The sequence below is a fragment of the Erpetoichthys calabaricus genome, chromosome 1 (assembly GCF_900747795.2).
Source record: "Erpetoichthys calabaricus chromosome 1, fErpCal1.3, whole genome shotgun sequence".
Lineage (NCBI taxonomy): Eukaryota > Metazoa > Chordata > Cladistia > Polypteriformes > Polypteridae > Erpetoichthys > Erpetoichthys calabaricus.
In genome coordinates this window covers 44,593,150-44,615,546 of record NC_041394.2, presented here as the reverse complement: position 1 = coordinate 44,615,546, position 22,397 = coordinate 44,593,150, and the positions used below count along the sequence as shown (strand labels likewise).

The 22,397-nt window shown below is 38.0% G+C and overlaps 1 protein-coding gene across 2 annotated transcripts in view; it reads right to left on the bottom strand.

Annotated features, from left to right (window-relative positions):
* LOC114649308 (erlin-2-B-like) overlaps nt 1-21,696 on the bottom strand; it is a 43,198-nt gene extending 21,502 nt beyond the window's left edge. The window contains exons 1-6 of one of the 2 annotated variants that reach the window (XM_028798815.2): nt 21,605-21,696; nt 12,539-12,599; nt 11,469-11,596; nt 5,554-5,635; nt 5,080-5,126; nt 434-495 (exon numbers count right to left, since the gene is read on the bottom strand). In XM_028798815.2, coding sequence (XP_028654648.1) covers nt 434-495; nt 5,080-5,126; nt 5,554-5,635; nt 11,469-11,575 — 298 coding nt within the window. In that variant the 5' untranslated portion in view covers nt 11,576-11,596; nt 12,539-12,599; nt 21,605-21,696. The remainder of the gene's footprint in view (nt 1-433; nt 496-5,079; nt 5,127-5,553; nt 5,636-11,468; nt 11,597-12,538; nt 12,600-21,604) is intronic. The other variant, XM_028798822.2, reaches the window with a different exon arrangement.
* Between the last annotated feature and the right edge of the window lie 701 nt (nt 21,697-22,397).

Sequence of the window (22,397 nt, the reverse complement as noted above, 5' to 3'; positions counted from 1 at the left end):
TTCGAGAATAGCATAAGAGGGCAGTGTTATTAAATGTTACGAAAAATGTAAAAAACATGGTAAATCTAACATGATGAGACTAAAAATGTCATAAAGTCTTAATTTTTGCAGAAAGCCCTTATTATTAGCAAATCACAGAGGAATCACAGTTTTTCTGCAATACAAAATTAGACTAGTAACTTTTAATGAAGATTAACCAAGCCATCCAATATAAATATTTTAAAATTCTGAGGTTTAACAGTATATAATGCATCTTAAATACATTTAATAATAGTGCACTGTGTGAAAACACAAGAATTGTAGTTGACTTTCTATTTAAATCATCCTTTATCTTTACACTGTCTCTCTCATAGGCTTGTACCCTTGAAGGTTCCGAATTCTGTTAGCTTTGAAAAAAACCCTATTGATCTTGAATGACAAAACAAGGTCTTACCAGCAGATGGCACCAAAAAGTTTACAACTTCAATTCTGTCAAAATATATCATCACTCCACCACTGAAAGAAGAAAGGTGCATCAGAATGATTTGAAAAACGTAACATGAAACTTGGTCAAAATAAATACCAATTAGGTCAACTGTCAAATTATAATGTCACTGCTGCCATTTATAACCAAGTCTTTCTAAAAATGCAATCGTTATCACTTAAAGTAGTAGCAACATGCATTATAATATTGTTTGTCTCACAATGAAAAATAAAATGGGCTTAACTTATAAAAACACATGTATTTACCCCAATCAACAAAAGCACCATCAGCAAGAACACATTTAAGAGGACAGAGAGGGTTTACATAACTATGGTCTACTTTATTGGCCCACCTAAAAGTATGCTATGAATATAATTTTTGTAAAATAATAACCGATCCATAGATATTTCATAATAAGGTATTGATCATATCTCCAAAAATGCTTCCCTTCCTTCATTCTTTTATATTTTATACTGTCATCCAAGAATCTTAGTTCAGATTGTTATCAGAATCAAATGAGTTAAAGTAAGATTGCTTATTATTATTGAAGTAAGATTGAGTGTAATTGTGGTAAACCATTTAGATCAGTTAACATCAAATGTAAACATGGAAAACAATTTAGATCAGCTAACATCACATTATAATGTGACCTTAAGAAATGCTCTGGACACAGTGGCTCCCCTTAAAACAAAAGTGATCAAAGCACATAGAAACTCTCCCTGGTTTAATGAAAACACTCAAGCTCTTAAATTAGAGTGTCGAAAACTGAAGCGCAGATGGAGAACAACAAAGCTACATGTCTTTCAAATTGCATGGACAGAGAGTGTTAATAAATATAAAAAAGCCCTCTTTAAAGCTCGCTCAGAATACTATTCTACAATAATAGACAGCAATAATAAAAATCCTTGGGTACCGTTTAGAACAGTGGCTAAATTAACCAAATGGAAATTCAGATCAACCGTGCAAAATACCAACAGATATTAGCAGTACAGACTTTATGAACTTCTTCAATGAGAAAGTCTTAACTTTAATTTCTAAAATGAAGCTCACTACTTGTTCCCTAGATCCAGTGCCAACAAAACTAAAAAAGTGCAATGGATGTTCTTGCAGCGCCTATTCTAAACATTATCAATAGTTCATTATTGCATGGCACAGTACCTGATGCACTAAAAGTGTTAGTCATTAAACCATTACTTAAAAAGTCAGACCTAGACCCACACATACTAAATACAGTAATTATAGACCTATTTCAAATTTACTGTTTCTTTCTAAAATACTACAAAAAGTAGTCGCCAGTCAGCTTCAGTCACACCTTACGCATTACAATTTATTTGAGAAATTTCAATCTGGTTTCCGCACTGGTCATAGTACAGAAACGGCAAAAACACGGGTTGTAAAAGACATTCTGATATCCTCTGATGAAGGAAACTCCACTGTAATTATGTTGTTGGACTTAAGTGCAGCATTTGACACCATTGACCATTCTATTTTACTGCACAGGCTAGAAAATGATGTTGGGCTTACAGGCACCACGCTCGCTTGGTTTAGTTCTTATTTATCAAATCGATTCCAATAAGTACAGAAATGTGCTGACAGTACTCCATCATATACACAGAAGTTCAATATGGTGTCCCGCAGGGCTCAGTACTGGGACCTTTATTGTTTTCACTTTATATGCTTCCACCGGGATCTCTCATTAGGAAACATAATGTTAATTTTCACTCGTATGCAGATGACACCCAGTTATACCTTTCATTTAAATCAAATGAAGTTTCTCCAATGTTGTCTTTAATTAGTTGTGTTAGTGAATTAAAGGAGTGGATGAATGAGAACTACTTGTCTTTAAACACAGATAAAACAGAGATGTTAATTGTTGGAGGGAATAACGCTGATCATAACAATATTTTGTCATCATTTAACTCAGTTGGAATCCCCATTAATTATACTGAATCAGCCCGCAATCTAGGAGTTATCTTTGACTCTAGCATGTCATTTAAAGCGCATATTACAAAGTTGTCCAAATCATGTTTCTTCCATCTTAAAAATGTTAGGAAATTAAGGCGCTTTCTAAATAAACAGGATTCTGAGAAAATAATTCATGCATTTATCTCTAGTAGGATTGACTACTGCAATAATAATAATAATAATACATTTGTTTTATATAGTGCCTTTCAAGGCACTTACAGAATATAATAAAGAACGGCAGAATATACAGTATATAGCATTGTACAAACCAGATAAATAAATAAAGAAGATTAAGACAGTAAATTCTGAAAAAAACAGACAACATAATTGATGGTCTGGCACACACATACAGGTTACATTGGCATCTTGACAGAGAAGTAAACTGAGAGAAAGGTAATAAAGTCAAGTAGAGCTAAAAGCCTTCCTGAATAGATGAGTTTTGAGTTGTTTTTTAAAAGAATTCATGGAGTCAGCTGACCTGATTAATTTTGGTAGGTCATTCCAGAGTCTGGGTGCTATACAGCTGAAGGCTCTGTCACCCATAGAGTGTAGATTAGTGAGGGGCACAACAAGATTACCAGAATCAGAGGACCTTAGTGTTCTCTATACTGCTTCCAGTTAATCCAAAATGCGGCTGCAAGAATTATTACAAGAACAAGGAAATACGAACACATAACTCCAGTTCTTAAATCCTTACACTGGCTCCCAGTTAAGTTTAGGGCAGATTTCAAAATCCTCCTTTTAACATATAAAACATTAAATGGCCAAGGTCCGGTTTACTTGTCGGAACTTATCATGACTTACAAACCAGAGTGCACATTAAGATTTCAAGATGCTGGTCTGCTTATGATTCCAAGGATTAATAAAATAACACTGGGAGGTCGAGCTTTTAGTTACAGGGCCCCTAAACTGTGGAACGGTCTGCCTGCTACTATAAGAGATGCCCCTTCGGTCTCAGCTTTTAAATCCTGGCTGAAGACTCACTACTTCAGTTTAGCATATCCTGACTAGAGCTGCTGATTACCTGTACAGACAGCATCTCTGTTGTTAGTCATTAGCGCTAAAACATAAGTAACATGATAGTTATAATTGGATACTAACCCTCACCTATTCTGTTTCTCTTCTCGGTACTCAAATGTGGCACTTGGTGCCACGGCCCACCTGTCAAGTTGTTTTGCCTGCCTAAGGTAAAGTCATCCCTGATGGAGGATCGCATGAATCATGGGAAGGGGGGGTCCTTTCATCGGATTGGCTGGCCCAGCGCAGTTTCAGCCATGGAATGGCCAAATGGGGGAGGCAGCTTGATGGATGAGGTCTCCAGGACTCTAAATATATCCAAATCTTCTTATGTGATATCTACTGTTAAATTCTGCTCGTACTTCTAAAATTTTTATTTTTATACTGTATTGAGGATTTGTTCTGTTCTGTGTATTGTATTGTTTTGACCCCCTTCTTTTGACACCCACTGCACGCCCAACCTACCTGGAAAGGGGTCTCTCTTTGAACTGCCTTTCCCAAGGGGTCTTCCATTTTTCCCTATAAGGTTTTTTTTGGGGGAGTTTTTCCTTGTCTTCTTAGAGAGTCAAGGCTGGGGGGCTGTCAAGAGGCAGGGCCTGTTAAAGCCCATTGCGGCACTTCTTGTGTAATTTTGGGCTATACAAAAATAAATTGTATTGTATTGTATTGTATTATTCTGAAATGGTGCATTGTTTTCAAACACAAATGATTCTATGCATTTCCATTAAAAGATGACAAAGAAATTAATACAATTAAAATTGGTTCCAGATGACAGATTTAACTATTACTTACAAATAAAATTTTAAAGTAAATTACCACAAACAATCCAGCATAAGAAGTAACTGCAGATGATCTTACATTTTAGCATATTGTATTAGACTACTTGTAAAACTCTGGTAGGTACTTTATCACATTTTTAAAAAATCAAACAAGTTTTCTTTGTCTGTCTCTCAGTTTCCATTATATCTCTGCTCATATGATGAAAATAAAAACAAAACTGGTTGTTGTCTAGCTCCTGCTTTACCAGACAAACTCAACGGCTTGTGTTTACTCCCCTCAGATTCAATGAAGTTAATAGAAGGCAGCCACCGCCATTGTGGTTGAACACTGATTTTTTTTTTTTTATTATTACTAGCTTGTGTTGTAGCTGAAAAAGAAAAACAGTTTATTGTAAAATGAGATATAAACCATCCAATCAGCATTCAAATGTGGTTTAACTTGTACACGACACTCTACTGTAATGCTCAGTGAGTAAGGAAACTTGAAATGTGTAACATGCCCCTTAAAAGTGTGGTCCAAGTGCAACCTTTGCACAAAACACATACATAAAAACATTTATTTTCAATTAAAATATTAACTAAACATTGATTTGCTACTGTCCTTTTATTATTTTGTACCATACTTTATAATACATTAACAGTACTTAAAATATTGCAGTGGTAATTAAATTTAGGGTGGTTTTACAGTGGGAGATGCATATCTTCTCATTTTAAAAGCTTTGTTTTTCCATACACTGCTCTGTTTACATTTAATATTATTCCATCCCTCTCTTACCTTCACCAACCCATCTTTTGCATACAGTAGATACAAGGAACCCTAAAAAATAAAAGCTACTGATGTGGTGGGCCTGTTACCTTGTTCCACAGGGTACATTTTTTACTTCATCGGTCTGCAGGGTTGTCTGTGAATGAAATAATGCAAAAACAAAAATTTCATGAAGTGTAAAAAAAACAACAACAAAAAAACTTTACCTTTATTGCAAAACTGCTATCGATACAAAGGAGGACAAAGCAAATCAGATTTTCTTAAATGAAAAAAGGAAAAAGATAAACAAAAATATGGTTGCCATTAGTGTGCCCACGCCTTAATAATCAAGGATGTGGCTGCATTCAGAATCAACCAATCACCATATGTCTTGTCTCAAATAGTAGTTAGTACACACTGGACATGAGCTCAGATAATGTTTGACTGTTCCTGTAGGATTATTCTAATATCCTCTTATTTGCAACATACTCCAAAAGCCAAGATCCACAAAGAGCTTTCAAAACATGAATGAGATCTCATCATTGATATATCTATGAGATGCAGTATTCCTGTACATGTATTACCTGCACAGTCCTGAATGAGGTAATAAAAGGTAGCATGAGGTGAAAACCGGGCCCACTGATTGTAGTTAGCAGTGCACCACCCCTATGGAAAAAAAACAGGTAAATAATATGATGAACTTCTCTTAATAAATTCATAACATTACACCCATTTACAAATACAGCACAGTTAAAAATAAAAGCACCCAGAACACAAAAACATTACAATAAATATTCAGAAATGCTCAAAATAATTCCTGAAATCACGGAAATGTTTGCGATATTCGCTGAACTTGGCAAACTGCATTAAAGTCAATGGGGAATGACTAACTAAACTAGATTTGACTAGATTATGATGGTGCAGCCATCTTTGAAGTGTCCCTGAGGGCTAAGGAAACATCTGCCAGCTATACTAGACCAATTATTGTGGCCAAAAAAGTGACCTGAACTGTGTGTCAGCAGTGCCAACCATTGCACCACCGTGCCTCACTGATATCAAAGAAGAAACACAGTCAGAGATGTGCAATCAAAGATTTCATCAGAAAAAGAGGAAATATAAAAATTGTAGTCAAAATGTAGAAAAAAATATGTTTGCCTTTTAATGCAAGAAAATTCAAAGTGGCATGTCATGATTTTAGCTGCTGGCTCGTTCTATTTTTTGAAGTCGCGATGAAGGCTCTCCAAACTGTCTGTGCTGATGCATTGCACTTTTGCTTCTATCAAAAAGATAGAAATGTCATACAGTAATAAACCTTTCGTTATTATTATTTCATAGAGTCTCTTTCAAGGTTTCTTTTTTATTTGCTCGTAGCTATTTATTATGCGTGCCTTCTTCTCTTATACTGATGTGGGGCTCGAAGATCGACTTGCACATTGGTGAAAAACCTTGAACAAACTTTCTGGTTAATGACTCATAGCACTCCTTTTATCAGCATGAGTTATGCTTTTAGCATCTTGGTTCTGGTAATTACTTGTATTTGCCTAATGGCTTTTAACATTTCTCAGTCAGATGGTTTTACTGTCTAGTATTTGATAATTTCTGGCCCATTTAAAATCATCGTCATATTTGCTCACAAACCCAGTTAACGGCTGGCAAATCAAAGACGTCAGCTACAACTAAAAAAGTAGGTAGATCTGCTCTATGCAGCGGTCTAGCCAAGCACTTTGGATATTTGCAATCGACACAATTAATATTTCAAAATCATAAATGTTTATAATAATACATTACAACTTCAAAAGCAGAGATAACTCCTGTATATGTTTCATTACTGTGGCCAAAAAGGTAACCTGAGCTGTGCCGCAGCAGTACCAACCACTGCACCGCTGTGCCTCTGTGAGATCAAATGAAAAAGGAATGTAGTCAGAGACGCGCAATTATATATTTCATCAAAACAAATTGGAAATGCCAAAATTGTAGTTAAAATTCAGATAAAATATGTAGGTCTTTTAAAGACAGAATATTCAAAGTGGTGCGTCACGATTGAAACCGCTGGCTTGTTCTGCTTTTTGAAGTTGCACTGAAGGGTCTCTAAACTGTGCTGATGCTTTGCACTTTTTATTCTATCAAAAAGATAGAAATGTCTTGTAAATAGTAATAAACCTTTCGCTATAAATACTATTTCATTAAGTCTCTGTTTATGGGGTATCAGGCTCCTTCAAGGTTTGTTTTCACTCTCGCCCTGCCACGTGGTTAAATATTATGCATGCTAGGGCACACTCCTCTTTCTCTAATATTGATGTGGAACCCAGGGGCCAGTCCCATGAATGTTGACTATTACAACTCCCGAGGACATCGCACTGGCCTCGCAAAGCATTATGGGGCACCGGTATTTATAAATCATCAGTACATAATTTGACGAACAAGGGAGAACGTGAACACAGCAAGTTCGCTGCGAATAATGCTTTGGCGAAATTCGTTGATCAACACTACTGCTAATCCTTTTCAACAAAGTCCTAACACAACTCCATTTATGCAATGAAAAATGGCTGCTGGAAAAGTGTAGTATTTTGTTTACATAACATTCCTTGCGATAAACATTCATAATTAAACCGCCATGGTTACAACATTAAAAAGAGACTATGAACTCATCATCTGCAATGGATATATCCTTCAGGCGCTGTAATGCCATCTCAGCTCTAGTAAACGAACCAGCAAGCCCGCGATTCTCAAAAGAATCGCAAAACCAAGAATGGCAATCAGTTTCTGTTCCCTCCGATATTTGGATGGATGAAATACAATGGAGGGTGGGTGCGTCCGGGGAAACGTCATTTAATTAAATAAGCATATTTGTACTAAAGCAGTTTCGTGTTGTGGACTCGTGATTCCTTTGCCTCTGCTGACACCGACTGCTGGCACAGTGGATTACAGCAAGTGTAGTTTCCCGGTTGTGTTGTTCGGGTGCCACCCACTGACTGTGGAAAGCCGCATGGTTTGACTCTGGGGCGCTGAGGGGCTGTGCGCATGATATTTGTACTATAAATTGTAATTGTCACATCATGTAAGTCTATAATGTTGTTGTGTTGTTGCACTTATAAGTAAAACAAATGTCCACGCGTTGGAAGTTAGGGTGGTTGGTTCCATCAGGACGTAAATGCATGACAATATCGCGGTAAAACAGAGGCTCACCGTCTTTACTGTGAAACACAATTGCCACTTCATTAACGATGGGAACATTGTTGATAAACTGCGTCATCTAGATCTAACACACGTACATTTGGGCAAATGTGCGGTGGTGATTTGGCTCAGGGTGCACTGTTCCAGTCCGATGAAATATTTGTCCACACACGCGAAAGCAGTATGGGCCATTCCCAGGTGGTGGCTTGATATGTACCCTGGTAGATGCAAAAGCAAATGAATTATTGTAGGATCTAATGCATTCCATAAAGGTTTTACTTTCGGGTACATTGTTAGTCAAACGCATACGTAAATATTTAGGATATTCATCCAAAGGAGGCAGCTTAACCTGACCTCTTTGACAACCACGTGTAAAGTCATCAGTTGTAATGCCAGTTTTTACTTCAAGGAAGTTAATGACAATGGCATCCATTAATCCCAATGAATCCTCATGAATAGTGGACTCATTATAGAATGCGTTCTCAGCTAACTGTGGGAATTGTTCAGCGTCTGTCCGTCGTTCCTGTGTTTGGCGGGGTCTTTGTTGGAATACTGAACAACTGTGTAGCCCTTGTGCAGTTTCGTTTTGGATCTGTGCCTCTCTTGCATGTAGTGTTTTAGAAACGTGTTGTAGGCGCCTTTGAGCTCTGTGTTGTTGGAGCCGTGACTCCTTTGCGTCCGCTGTTTCAGAGGCGCGTTGTAGGCACCTTCGTTCATTTTGTTCATCCATACGGGCTCGTTTTTGTATTTCCGTTACTTGAGGTGTTTCGTTTTGGAGCCGTGACTTCTTTGCTTCTGGTGTTTGTGAAGCGCGTGGTAGGTGCCTCCGTGTATTGTCTGTATCCATGCGGTCTCGTTTTTGTTTCTCTGCTACTGAATTACCGTTATGTGATTCAAACATGCAACACAGGCTGCTGGCACATACATACTACTGACTCTGGGAGGCCGCTGCATTTGACTGTGGGTTGTGCTACTGAATTACTGTTATGTGATTCAAACATGCAACACAGACCGCTGGCACATACATACTACTGACTCTGGGAGGCCGCTGCGTTTGACTGTGGGTTGTGGTGTTTGGGCGGTGTTTGGGCACCACCTACTGACTCTGGGAAACGGCTGCGTTTGACTCTGGGGCGCCGCGGCATAGTGCGCATGCGTATCGGTGCCTCCGTGCATAAAAGAATAATCTGAGTCATATGTTAAATGTTTGAGCATATGAAAAAGTCTTTTAGATACGTGCAAGTTGGTCCACCTGTTAGGCTGACCACAGGTCTGAATTTTAAAGGGGTCTTGTGGATTTTTGGGAGGCCACAGAATTTCAGACAGACTGCATTATTCAATTTCATTTTATACTAATCTTGTAAGTTTAAACGGTTGTAATTTCGGAATTTACCTAGGGTGGTGTTGATTTTATTTAGGGTGGTTTTAATAGGGTCTCAGGTTAATTGTTCATAGGTAGTGGTGTCAGAGAACACTTCTTTTTTTGCGATGCTCTTTGTTCACTACGACTGTTGCACCTTCTTTGTTGGGTGGTGTAATAATAATAATGTAATGATCGCTGTCATTCTGTTCTTTTTTAAAAAATATGGACAGTCAGATGTCTTGTGCGTAACTGACTACCGCAGCACACCTTTAACCCTGTGCACTGTCTGCCGATATCTTTTTGGTTTGTTTGATGTGTTCCAGGGAGCCTAGGAAGTACATATTGAAGGCTTCTTTGTGATTAAAGTTTAAACCCATGTTTATCTGACAGATTAGCTAGTATCTACTAACCATACACATCTCTGAAAAGAACAGCTATAAGAACAACCATCCGTTAAATAAGGCATTTTCTTCAAATGCCATTTTACCCTGATGTCTGACATGCTGCTTTTCAATTCTTGCACCAATGCATTTACATACTAATTAACAGATAAATATCTTTGATAATTTTATGAATTATTATAATAAAGTGCCTAATAAAAATCTATGTGAGGCTAGAGAGAGAGAGAGACAGAGGAGGTTAGAAGCACGTGCTGATACAGCGCATTGCCGCACCCACCACACGACAAACTCAGGATCCAGATCAGGACTTGAGTGCAGCCATGCAAAAGGTGACACCTCAGCACCACACTAGTTCAGATGGAGTGGAACAGTGTGTGGTTTTTTTATGGTGGCTGGAGTGCCAATTCTGCCACCAACCACCAAGTTTTTCCCTGCAGGTTGGAGGGCCTACATGCAGGGATAGATGCAGTTTAACGTAATACCCAGGCTATAATTTACAAAAATTATATTAAACATGGAATTATATAATTTTCAATGTCCTCAAGCCAATAAAGTAGATTCATCTTAATTTAGAAAGATTTCTTCATGTTCTAGAAGTTAGAAGGCAAGGTGCAAGAGAAAGTGAGAGAAGTAAAGTTTTAGAAGACATTGTGGGCTATGGTTGAAACCAGTTTAGAAGAGGAGAAAAAGAAGTCATTGAATTTGCTCTTTTTTTGAACCAGCAGCGAAACAACATGTTTTAACGAAGTGTTTATTTATTCAAGCGGAAAGAAAATATGCATATATATGGGAAAAATATGCATATATAAAGCAAATGTTAAAAACAAGTGTTATTATTTATTAGAATATATATATATATATATATATATATATATATATATATATATATATAGTAAAAAAGCGCAACAGACAAGTGAAAGGTTTGGGGTTCCACCCCATATATTATTAACAATGGCTCAAAAATGAGAGGAATGCTGAGTAGTCTCAAATGATTGAGTCCAAGACGGGTCTGACTGGGAAAAGCAAGTAGCTGGCTTTACAAGCGGTGTAAAGGAAGAGGAGGGTCCAACGGTGAAACAGGTTGAAGTGAAGCCAGTGTGTGTATAACCATACTATAATTTAGATGAAACCTTCATGCGCAGGCTAAACAGTGGTACATGTTGAGAAAATGTGGCCATGAGCAAATGATCATCAGATCTGGAGATAAACTGATTAATGTGAAATACCTATTGAAAGTTCTTAGCTACACATGCTGCCAGTGTTTGCTTTGCTTATTTCCAATTTACAAAACTTCCTTTGCTTAATGTTTTTTTTTACCTAACCTGTCAGAGTTAATCTTCAAATATGTTGATTGCTACCTAGAACCCTAAACTAACCTGAATAAGCAATTTCAAACTATGTTTGGACATCCTGGTGTGAAAAAAAATATGATGCATGGCAGATTGAAGTATAAAAGGGCTTTAGGTTTCGCTTGTCATTAACCAGAATAAATAATTAAGGAAAGCCTTTCTGACAATGCCAAGGATAAGTTTCTGACAATGCCAAACTCAATATCACTGACCTGTAATAAACTCCAATGTGCCCCTCCTCAATTTTGTGCAAAGAAGAAAATAAAGCTGCAGCCAAAAATGCCAGAACAAGGGATGCAATAGCACCAAAGTGAGCCATAATTTGTGTTTCATATATCTACTAAAAGAAAGAAAAGGTTATACAATTGATGATTACTGTTGAAATTCAACTATAATTGTTTGAAAAAAATCATTAACTATAGTTGCCTTCTTGAAATTAATTTCAATCTAATATTAAATCACAAAGGGCTCAACATATCATAAAACATAACATAACATAAAGGGCTTGACATAATATAAAAGCAAAAACTTAAAAAAAAAAAAAAAATTAAGAAATTACATTAATATGAACTAGATCCAACATTACCACGGTCATTGTTTTCGCAAGTGATTAAAAAGAACAATCATGCGGAAACTATAATAGAACCAAATAAACAAATTGCGTGAAAAGCAATGAAATTATTTCATTTTCCAATGTTTTGTTACTGGCCTCATTATGTTTTCACACTTCCTTGAGCAGAATCATAGTTAGTATTATCAGACCTTGCTGAATTTAGGAGAACATTGCCAATATGTGCTTCATCATACAACAAAATTAAAATGTCGAACTCATACCTGAAGAATATACAGGCAGCTTGTTCTACTTACTTTGTGTCACAAAGCTAGCTAAGCATTTCAGAGGCAAGGCCATGAAACTTTCTAAATAGATAGCTGTCAGTACTATACAGTAGACATATAGTCCATTTTCAGAAAGATTCATGCTGGGTGAGCAATATGGATGGTGTTTAATTCAGTGTACTGAATACTGTAAATATTCACCTTTATCCTTTATGTTGTCATTACAAACACACTAAAGAAGAAAAACTTTCTTAGAAAGTGCCACAGTTACATTATAACACCTTAGCCATGTTCACAAACTGTGGAAGTGAAGATGAAAAATGTACAGATATACATATGTAGCTTATTAAGAGAGTTTATTATAAGTGAAGCCAAAAGTTGGTAGCCATCCACAAAGAAAATTATCATGATTGATCCATTAATGAGAAATAGGATATTCACTCACCTGCCTCCTTCACAGGTATATGAGAGCAAGGGCACTTGCTAGGTGGGTCACTCAAAGTAACCTTAGAAACATAAAGACATAATAAATAAAAATATCACTAAGCATGAATGTCAGCCCTCTCTTACCTTGTTCTCTCAGAAAAAGCCTTTCTTTACCATGCTCTCACTATTCTTTAGTCTTGATAAACTCTTCTACACATTTACTTTTTAGCTTTGAGTAGCTGTGAATTATACAACCCACATGATCTGAAGGGAGAATGTACAATGCTGTAGACTCCAAGGTATGAGCTGTCTAACCTAACATGAACCTTATATTTGCACATTTACACCTAAATGCTTTGGGATGCAGATCTTAGGAATAGAAGCAGCTTTAAGATGAGTATTTTTTTTTTTGAAAATGTAATGATATTGTAAAATAGTTTGCTATATGAGTGTCAGTGAAATAGCAAATGTAAAACAATATACAGCAAATGAGATGCCAGTAATCTTCATGCAGTTAGTGCGTATATAATAAAGATTGACTGAAGTATTTCATTTCATATTTGTGGACAAAATGGCCACTATTATTTTATAGCCCTGTTGTGATTTCTGGAAGTTATTATAAATCACATTTTGGGTAATTCCATGTCAAATCATCACACTTTTGGACCTCATCGTCAAAAATTTTAACTAAACTTGGCATACTGCTTTGGTAATATGAGCAACATATTGTATTTAGTCATATAAGTAACATATTGTAACATTCTTAGCTTAAATCTCCCTTAATATTGATCCAAGACATGTGCAGTTTCAGTTCCATGTGTTACTCATATGACCAAATCAACATTCCAAGTTTCATTAAAATCTGTGTTGATGAGGTCCAAAAGTGTGATGATTTGAAATGGAACTGCCCTTATTTAACCCAACACCATGGTATTAAAATTGTCCAAGATTGTGAATACTTTTGAAAGTCTCGTTGGGTTACTACTAGAAATCTTTTGAAGGCATGATTGCATGTTCACTCCATGTTCATATGGGTTTCCTCCCACGGTCCAAAACCATGCAGGTTAACTGAACTGCTGTCGCTAAACTGGCCCCTGATGTATGTATATCTGTGTATGTATATCCTGCTTCCCCACAATGCTGCTCTGGACAAGCAGGTTTGGAAAATGGATGGATGGAAGGATTGATATTGGGCTTTGGCATACAGCTACTTTGATTTTCTGGATTTTGACTATGTATGTCATTTTTAAATTTGAATTTTTCTATACGTCTCCATTTCTACTTTTCTTGTTCTTTTTTTTGTTAACCTTAGCAGAGCAGTCAATGAATGCCTCAGCTGGTTACTTATGCTCTTTGAGCTTCCCAATTCATATTTCTTCCCATTCTGACAAGAAAGCCTGTGCCTGCACCTGATAACCTTCTGGTGTCTACCAGTAATTAATTTCTTGCACCTGCTGGGTGTGTTAATTCAGATTATCAAACTGTTCAACTACTAACCAAGCCAGAGGGGATGCACAAACCAGTTTGTTTCTTTGTGCCAGTCCCAAGCCCGTATAAATGGGGAGGGTTATGTCAGGAAGGGCATCTGGTGTAAAATTTTGCCAGATCAATACGCAGACAAAAATACAAATTTCCATACCGGATCGGTTGGGCCCCGGGTTAACAACGACCGTCACCAGTACTGTTAGCCAACAGGGTGCTGGTGGAAATTGGGCTACTGTTGGCTGAAGAAGAAGAAGGAGAAGAAGAAGAGGGGACAGACGTGGCAGGAGGAGAGGAGAAAGGTAAAAAAGAGTGGAACTGAGGGTAGGAACTTTGAATGTTGGGAGTATGACTGGTAAGGGGAGAGAGTTAACATATGATGGAGAGAAGGAAGGTTGATATATTGTGCGTGCAAGAGACTAAATGGAAGGGGAGTAAGGTCAGGTGGATCGGAGGTGGATTCAAATTGTTCTATCATGGTGTGGATAGGAGTAGAAATGGAGTAGGGGTTATTCTGAAGGAACATTATGTCAAGAGTGTTTTGGAGGTAAAAAGCGTATCAGACAAAGTGATGATTATGAAGCTGAAAATTGGAGGTGTGATGAAGAATGTTGTAAGTGCATATGCCCCGCAAGTTGGGTGTACAATGGAGGAGAAAGAAGATTTTTGGAATGAGTTGGATGAAGTGATGAACAATGTACCCAAGGGACAGAAAGTGGTGATTGGAGCGGATTTCAATGTACATATTGGTGAAGGGAACAGAGGAAACGAGGAGGTGATGAGTAGGTATGGTGTCAAGGACAGGAATGAAGAAGGTCAAAGGATAGTGGATAGTTTGCCAAAAGGATGAACATGGCTGTGGTGAATACGTATTTTAAGAAGAGGGAGGAACATAGGGTTACATAAAAGAGTGAAGGAAGATGCACACAGGTAGATGACATCCTATGCAGAAGAGTCAACCGGAAGGAGACTGAAGACTGCAAAGTGGTGGCAGGGGAAAGTGTAGTTAAGCAGCACAGGATGGTGGTCTGTAGGATGATGTTGCAGATCAAGAACAGGAAGAGAGTGAGAGCACAGCCAAGCCTCTAATGGTGGAAGTTGAAAACGGAAGACTGCAAGGTTGAGTTTAGGGAGGAGGTGAGACAAGAGTGAAGAGTTACCAGACAGTTGGGAAACTACAGCAGATGTAGTAAGGGTGACAGCAAGAAGGGTGCGTGGCATGACATCTGGACAGAGGAAGGAGGAAAAGGAAACCTGGTGGTGGAATGGGGAAGTACAAGAGAGTATACAGAGGAAGAGGATGGCAAAGAAGATGTGGGATAGTCAGAGAGATGCAGAAAGTAGAAAAGAGTACAAGGAGTTAAGGAGCAAGGTGAAGAGAGGTGACAAAGGCTAAAGAAAACGCATACGATGAGTTGTATGAGAGGATGGACACTAAGGAGGGAGAAAAGGACCTGAAAAGGACATGGCTAGACAGAGGGACTGAGCTTGGAAAGATGTGTAGCAGGTTAGGGTAATAAAGGATAAGGATGGAAACGTACTCACAAGTGAGGAGAGTGTGTTGAGCAGATGGAAAGAGTACTTTGAGAGGCTGATGAATGAAGAGAATGAGAGAGAGAAGAGGTTGGATGATGTGGAGATAGTGAATCAAGAAGTGCAACGGATTAGCAAGGAGGAAGTAAGGACAGCTATGAAGAGGATGAAGAATGGAAAAGCCGATGGTCCAGATGACATACCTGTGGAAGTATGGAGGTGTTTAAGAGAGATGGCAGTGGAGTTTTTAACCAGATTGTTTAATGGAATCTTGGAAAGTGACAGGATGCCTGAGGAGTGGAGAAGAAGTGTACTGGTGTCGATATTTAAGAATAAGGGAGATGTGCAGGACTGTAGTAACTACAGGGGGATACAATTGATGAGCCACAGCATAAAGTTATGGGAAAGATTAGTGGAAGCTAGGTTAAGAAGTGAGGTGATGATTAGTGAGCAGCAGTATGGTTTCATGCCAAGAAAGAGCACCACAGATGCAATGTTTGCTCTGAGGGTGTTGATGGAGAAGTATAGAGAAGACCAGAAGGAGTTGCATTGCGTCTTTGTGGACATGGAGAAAGCATATGACAGGGTGCCTCGAGAGGAGCTGTGGTATTGTATGATGAAGTTGGGAGTGACAGAGAAGTATGTAAGAGTTGTACAGGATATGTACGAGGGATGTGTGACCGTGGTAAGGTCTGCGGTAAGAGTGATGGATGCATTTAAGGTGGAAGTGGGATTACATCAGGGATCGGCTCTGAGCCCTTTCTTATTTCCAATGGTGATGGACAGGTTGACAGACGAGATTAGACAGGAGTCCCCGTGGACTATGATGTTTGCTGATGACATTGTGATCTGTAGCGATAGTAGGGAGAAGGTTGAGGAGACCCTGGAGAGGTGGAGATATGCTCTAGAGAGGAGAGGAATGAAGGTCAGTAGGAACAAGACAGAATATATGTGTGTAAATGAGAGGGAGGTCAGTGGAATGGTGAGGATGCAAGGAGTAGAGTTGGCGAAGGTGGATGAGTTTAAATACTTGTAATCAACAGTACAGAGTAATGGGGATTGTGGAAGAGAGGTGAAAAAGAGAGTGCCGGCAGGGTGGAATGGGTGGAGAAGAGTGTCAGGAGTAATTTGTGACAGACGGATATCAGCAAGAGTGAAAGGGAACGTCTACAGGACGGTAGTGAGACCAGCTATGTTATATGGGTTGGAGACAGTGGCACTGACCAAAAAGCAGAAGACAGAGCTGGAGGTTGCAGACTTAAAGATGCTAAGATTTGCACTGGGTGTGACAAGGACGGGTAGGATTAGAAATGAGTACATTAGAGGGTCAGCTCAAGTTGGACGGTTGGGAGACAAAGTCAGAGAGACAAGATTGCGTTGGTTTGGACATGTGCAGAGGAGAGATGCTGAGTATATTGGGAGAAGGATGCTAAGGATAGAGCTGCCAGGCAAGAGAAAAAGAGGAAGGCCTAAGTGAAGGTTTATGGATGTGGTGAGAGAGGACATGCAGGTGATGGGTGTAACAGAGCAAGATACAGAGGACAGAAAGATATGGAAGAAGATGATCCGCTGTGGCGACCCCTAACGGGAGCAGCCAAAAGAAGAAGAAGAAGAAGATCAAACTGTTCAAGTGCTATGTTTTCTAAGTATATTGTAATATTGTTATTCCTATAAGTTGCCTCTTGATTGTCCATCCATCCATCCATTTTCCAACCCGCTGAATCCGAACACAGGGTCACAGGGGTCTGCTGGAGCCAATCCCAGCCAACACAGGGCACAAGGCAGGGAACCAATCCCGGGCAGGGTGCCAACCCACCGCAGGACACACACAAACACACCCACACACCAAGCACACACTAGGGCTAATTTAGAATCACCAATCCACCTAACCTGCATGTGTTTGGACTGTGGGAGGAAACCGGAGCGCCCGGAGGAAACCCACACAGACACGGGGAGAACATGCAAACTCCACGCAGGGTGGACCCGGGAAGCGAACCCGGGTCTCCTAAAGATTGTACATACCATTAATGATGCTATATAAAACAAAGATTAATGGTCTGTAACCAATCTTACAATTAGAGAAGACGTGTTAATTTTAAAACTCTAAACTCTATACCTTATTAGAATTCTGGTGTTTATGCAAATGGCTCTAGTATAGATGCATTTGTTACTTATATGTAGCAAACAAAATGAAACTTTTTTTGTTAATGTGTCATGTTAAATAAATGTTTATAAACTCATTAAAAACCTGGAAATTAAACTTGTTACCTTTAATAATACTGAATTTAGAATGCAGATACATCCTACATTGTGTTGTTACACCTGCATTGACTTTATTCTGCCAACACTTTGTCTCCTGCTGTTGCATCTCATTTCTGCCATGCATTTTAATTCCATCCATTTTCTAATTCTGTTTTATCTATTACAGGATTTTTGGAAGGTGGAGTCTGTCCTGATAGCAGCAGGCACAATACAGGAGCCAAACCTAAATGAGATGTTAGTTCTTGACAGGGCCAGTTTAGAGAAAACAATCAACTTTAAACATACACACCTTTGGGATGTGGGAGGAAAGTAAGAACCTGGAGGAAACTTAGCTGTGCATGGAGGAAATGTACAAACCCTACATAATGACCGAGTATGGATACAAACCCAGCTCAACAAATATGCTGTGCAAATGTTCAGGTAAAAATAAAGATGTCATATAGGACTTTCTGACATAAACACATACTGGGACTATCTTGACAATGATTAACAAGTAATTCCTGATGAGCTAAGTATTTGTGGTAATTGTACAAAACAGATCCTCTTTAACTCAACACAAGTTGTTAGAGGGTTTTGTTAATAAATATGAACTTTTACATGTTCTGAACCTGTCCACTAACCAACAAGGTACATAAGGATAAGTTGAACTCAATTCCCCCTACATAAAAAAGGATTTCCATTAAGCGCATCTCTACACTTGTAAAACTGTTTGAATCTCTCTTTACAAAATGAGTTCCAGCAAATAATTTGTTTACTTCACAAAGCATGTTATATGAAGGCATATAATAACCCATACCAGAACAAAAATCAAAACAAAAAGGCAACTACATTCAAAAGTCTATAAATACCCGACAGTCCTTATCTTAAGACATCAGAATATTATTCAAGTAGTGTGGCATGTCTGAAACACAAACTACTCCACCACATTCAGTTTTCACAATGAAAGCTTTCAATTTCTATCCAATAATTCTCTTTGGGGATCCCAATTCATATTTCTTCCCATTTTGACAAGATAGCCTGCGCCTGCTTTTGATAACCATCCCTGTCACAGGATGTTACCACAATACTTTAAAGTGCAGGTGTTGAGACCTGGCTAGAGTGCAGTGTTTAAATTCTGCTGAAAAAACTGCTTAACATTCAGGCCAACGTCTTCTTTATTCCTATTAGACCATATTATATTCCAGCACATAACTGCTGTATCCTGAAGATGTTATTTTATCACCTATTATGGACTTATTTTCAGCCAGGGCTTCTTCCATAGGACTTCATATAAAAGTCCTTCTTTGTGGAACATCTTGGAGTTTAATGATCCATGAACATAACCTTTGAACGCAGCCACTGATTTTTCTAACTCATTCAGAGACATTGTTATCTGGAGACTACAATTTACAAAGACAGTATCATGATAACTTAGGATCATTACACTCTTCTAAAATAGGCTGCACCAAACTCAGAGGGATGTCCATTGCTTTTGAAATGGCTTTGAACTCACCCTACATGAGGTTCAAGTTCTTCTGGATAATCAGGTCGCTTGCTTTGAACAACTTTTTGTTTTAATTTTGAAGCTAGCTTTTCAAAGTCTATACTAAACTGTGACATCTTACAGTGAAAGAATATGTATCCTTAAAGACTTAATTTATTATGTATGAATCCACTAATTACACATATAATAATTCAACTAATTTTATGACGTACTAAGTAGGAATGTGGAGGTGGAGTTAAAGTCATGGAGTGGAAAGCTGTAATTGGATTACTGGAGTTGGCAAAAATGTTCAGAATCTGACTAAACATAAACTTTAATATGTGTTAAAATTTCCATTTTCACATATACTAAACAGGGCTGTCAAATTAGCCAAAAAATAAGGTTTGAATATTTAAATTAAAAATAAGTAAACGTTTGAATAGTTTAATAATTCTGAATACTACATGAAAGTTTGTACTTCTTTAAACATTATTTTTATTACTATTTTTATTATTATTGTAACAACAACATCAGCCACAGCAAGAACAAAACTTAAAAGTAAAAAATTCTACCACTACTCAGGCAACATTTATTTTAATATAAGAGCCATTAAAATCCCATACAGGTGCACCCTATAAAAGGGAAGAATGTGCATCACCGTCTTACCTTCATTCTAGAACTGATGGCTGGGTGAGCAAACATTTGGTGTAACAGCGAGCAATAAAATCAGACACAAAAATGACCTTAAATTCTTGTGCATTAGCACCATGCTTTGCTACGTCAATATATTTTTATTTGGCCATGTTGTGCCTGCAAAGCCTAAAATGCTTATGACACTGTTGCAGGAATAATGAAGTCTTCAAAATGAAAGGAAGACTTGAAATGGACACACCTAGCTCATATGAAGCCCATAAAAAAATCACCCATGAAATGCTTAAACACACTAAATGCAGTCCTTATTTTATCCTTGCCCAGGTAAATAGCTGAAAAACTGTGAGTCTTATTTGTGTCTCTCAAAAGAAATAACAGAACGTACTAAATATTACCTCATAATGACCTTTAAGTGTTTAGTCCTCACAATTTTTATTCAGTAGACATTGTTAAAAGGTCAAATTTTTTTTAATTACGGTAATTTTATTGTAATCATTCGGTACATATAGATCAATTTTTTACAAAAAAATAGGATTGAAAACAAATCAAACCCCACCCCAGGACAAATTATGTTAAATGGGTTTGAATGTTTACTAGGAAACTACTAAGTTAACAGATAACACACAGAAATTTTTTTAAGAAAATCACAAGACATCTACAATGTAGTGAGTTAAAAGTACTAAAAACAAAATGCCAATGGTGCAAAGTTGAGTGGGTGGACTCCGACTTGGTAAGTTTATAGTGCTATACGCCAAATGAATGCTGTAGTGGTCAATGAATACCAGTCGGGATTAAAGTAAACTTTTTCTTTCTCTCCTTTGCGGATGCAGTGAAATCATAATAAAGTTGGTCTAAATGTCTTTAATAACACCACACTGTACATGCATTTTGAGTCAAACTTTTAAATCATTATAAAATAAAAGGAAGCAGTGTCAACACTGAAATGAAAATCCTGCCCCGTTGATCTCACATTTACGACGGTGTCAGTGCAGGCAAGTGACTTCTTAAACATTCAGACATACACATGGGAAAACATCAGTAAAACAAGCAATCCACATACCTGCTATGAGTTGTGAAAATCAACACCGATCTTTAAAGCATTAGGGCAGGGTTAAGTAAGCCTAACCAGGTTGTCTAATCACATGTTCCAACCCTTGGGTTCGACCACTACTGTGCTGTCACTTGTTGCTGTATCTGAAAGGTTGACAGGGTGACTAAACTACTATTTCACATGTCAAAGAGAGCTGACTAATCTGCTGCAAAGTAATCATCATCATCATTAACTGACTGCATGAAAAGCAAACTAGATACGTTTTTCTAATCGACCATGCAAATTTGGGGTTCCAAGAAAAAAAGGACACCCTAACCAACTGAAAAACGCTACCATTAAAAAGCCACTTTATCTAAATAACAATACTTTACATATTGCCACTCTGGAACAAGCCTCTGCTTTTCAATCATTTTTCTGATTTCCAAATACATAATGGAGGGGCACTTTAGGTCACCAACTCATCAACTAGTGACTGTAAACAAAGGATACCTTTGAATGCGTTCGTGAGGATATTGAAAAACCCGAGGGAAGCAAGTCAGCATTACACTCCAGCGGCGGCTTTACGAAATTCCACATACACGTTCTTGTCATACACACTTACTTCATGTAATATACTATACCATAATGCTAATGCTAACGGTTACCTGCCCGCTGCCCTTCGCTCGGTATCTTCTTGTCGTCGCGCGCATTATCGTCACCAAGCTGCGCCCGCTTGTCTCCTTCAGGTCCGCACACATCAGATTTCAGGCAATTGGCGGCAGAGGGCGTGCAAGACCTGCGAAAAAAGTTGAGTTTGCGCAGTGTTGGACTGATTGTCTTCTTCAAAGGAAACCAAGGAGCTGAAGTTGTGGAAGGAGCGCACGTCTGCATTTCCTGACAGCAAGCACATGAAACGCTAAGCTCTTTCTGCATTTACTTGCGTTTAGTTAGATGACACGTTAGACAAAAGCGAGTTATAAATCACAAGACACAATTCATGAGCAAATTAAGTGGGTTAGTTGTGTGAATTTAATATTCATATGTGTTAGTCTGTATTGTAACAACCAGCCATTGTACATATCGTGTGTTTTGACATTAAAAAGTCAAATTCCAGGGAACAGAGATTGGCCTTGTTGTAGTGTATTCACTACTGGCATACATTTTTATTCGTTTGTTTTTGTGCGGGTAGGTGGGGAAGAAACTTAAGGTTGCCTCTCGTTCCAAATTTTACGAAATCATTACGTATTTGACGTTGCGTTCCTTAACAAATCAATACGGACCGCAGTATTTTCTGTATTTTTACTCTATAAGTATGGAAATAAACTAAAATGCAAATAACAACTGTAATCAGTTTTTTTTCTTAATAAAATATGCAAGGGTATGTTAGCTAAATAAATACATCAAGGAGCAAAATGATCTTCCCGTCTAAAAACAAATAAAGCGGTGCCTCGTACTTCG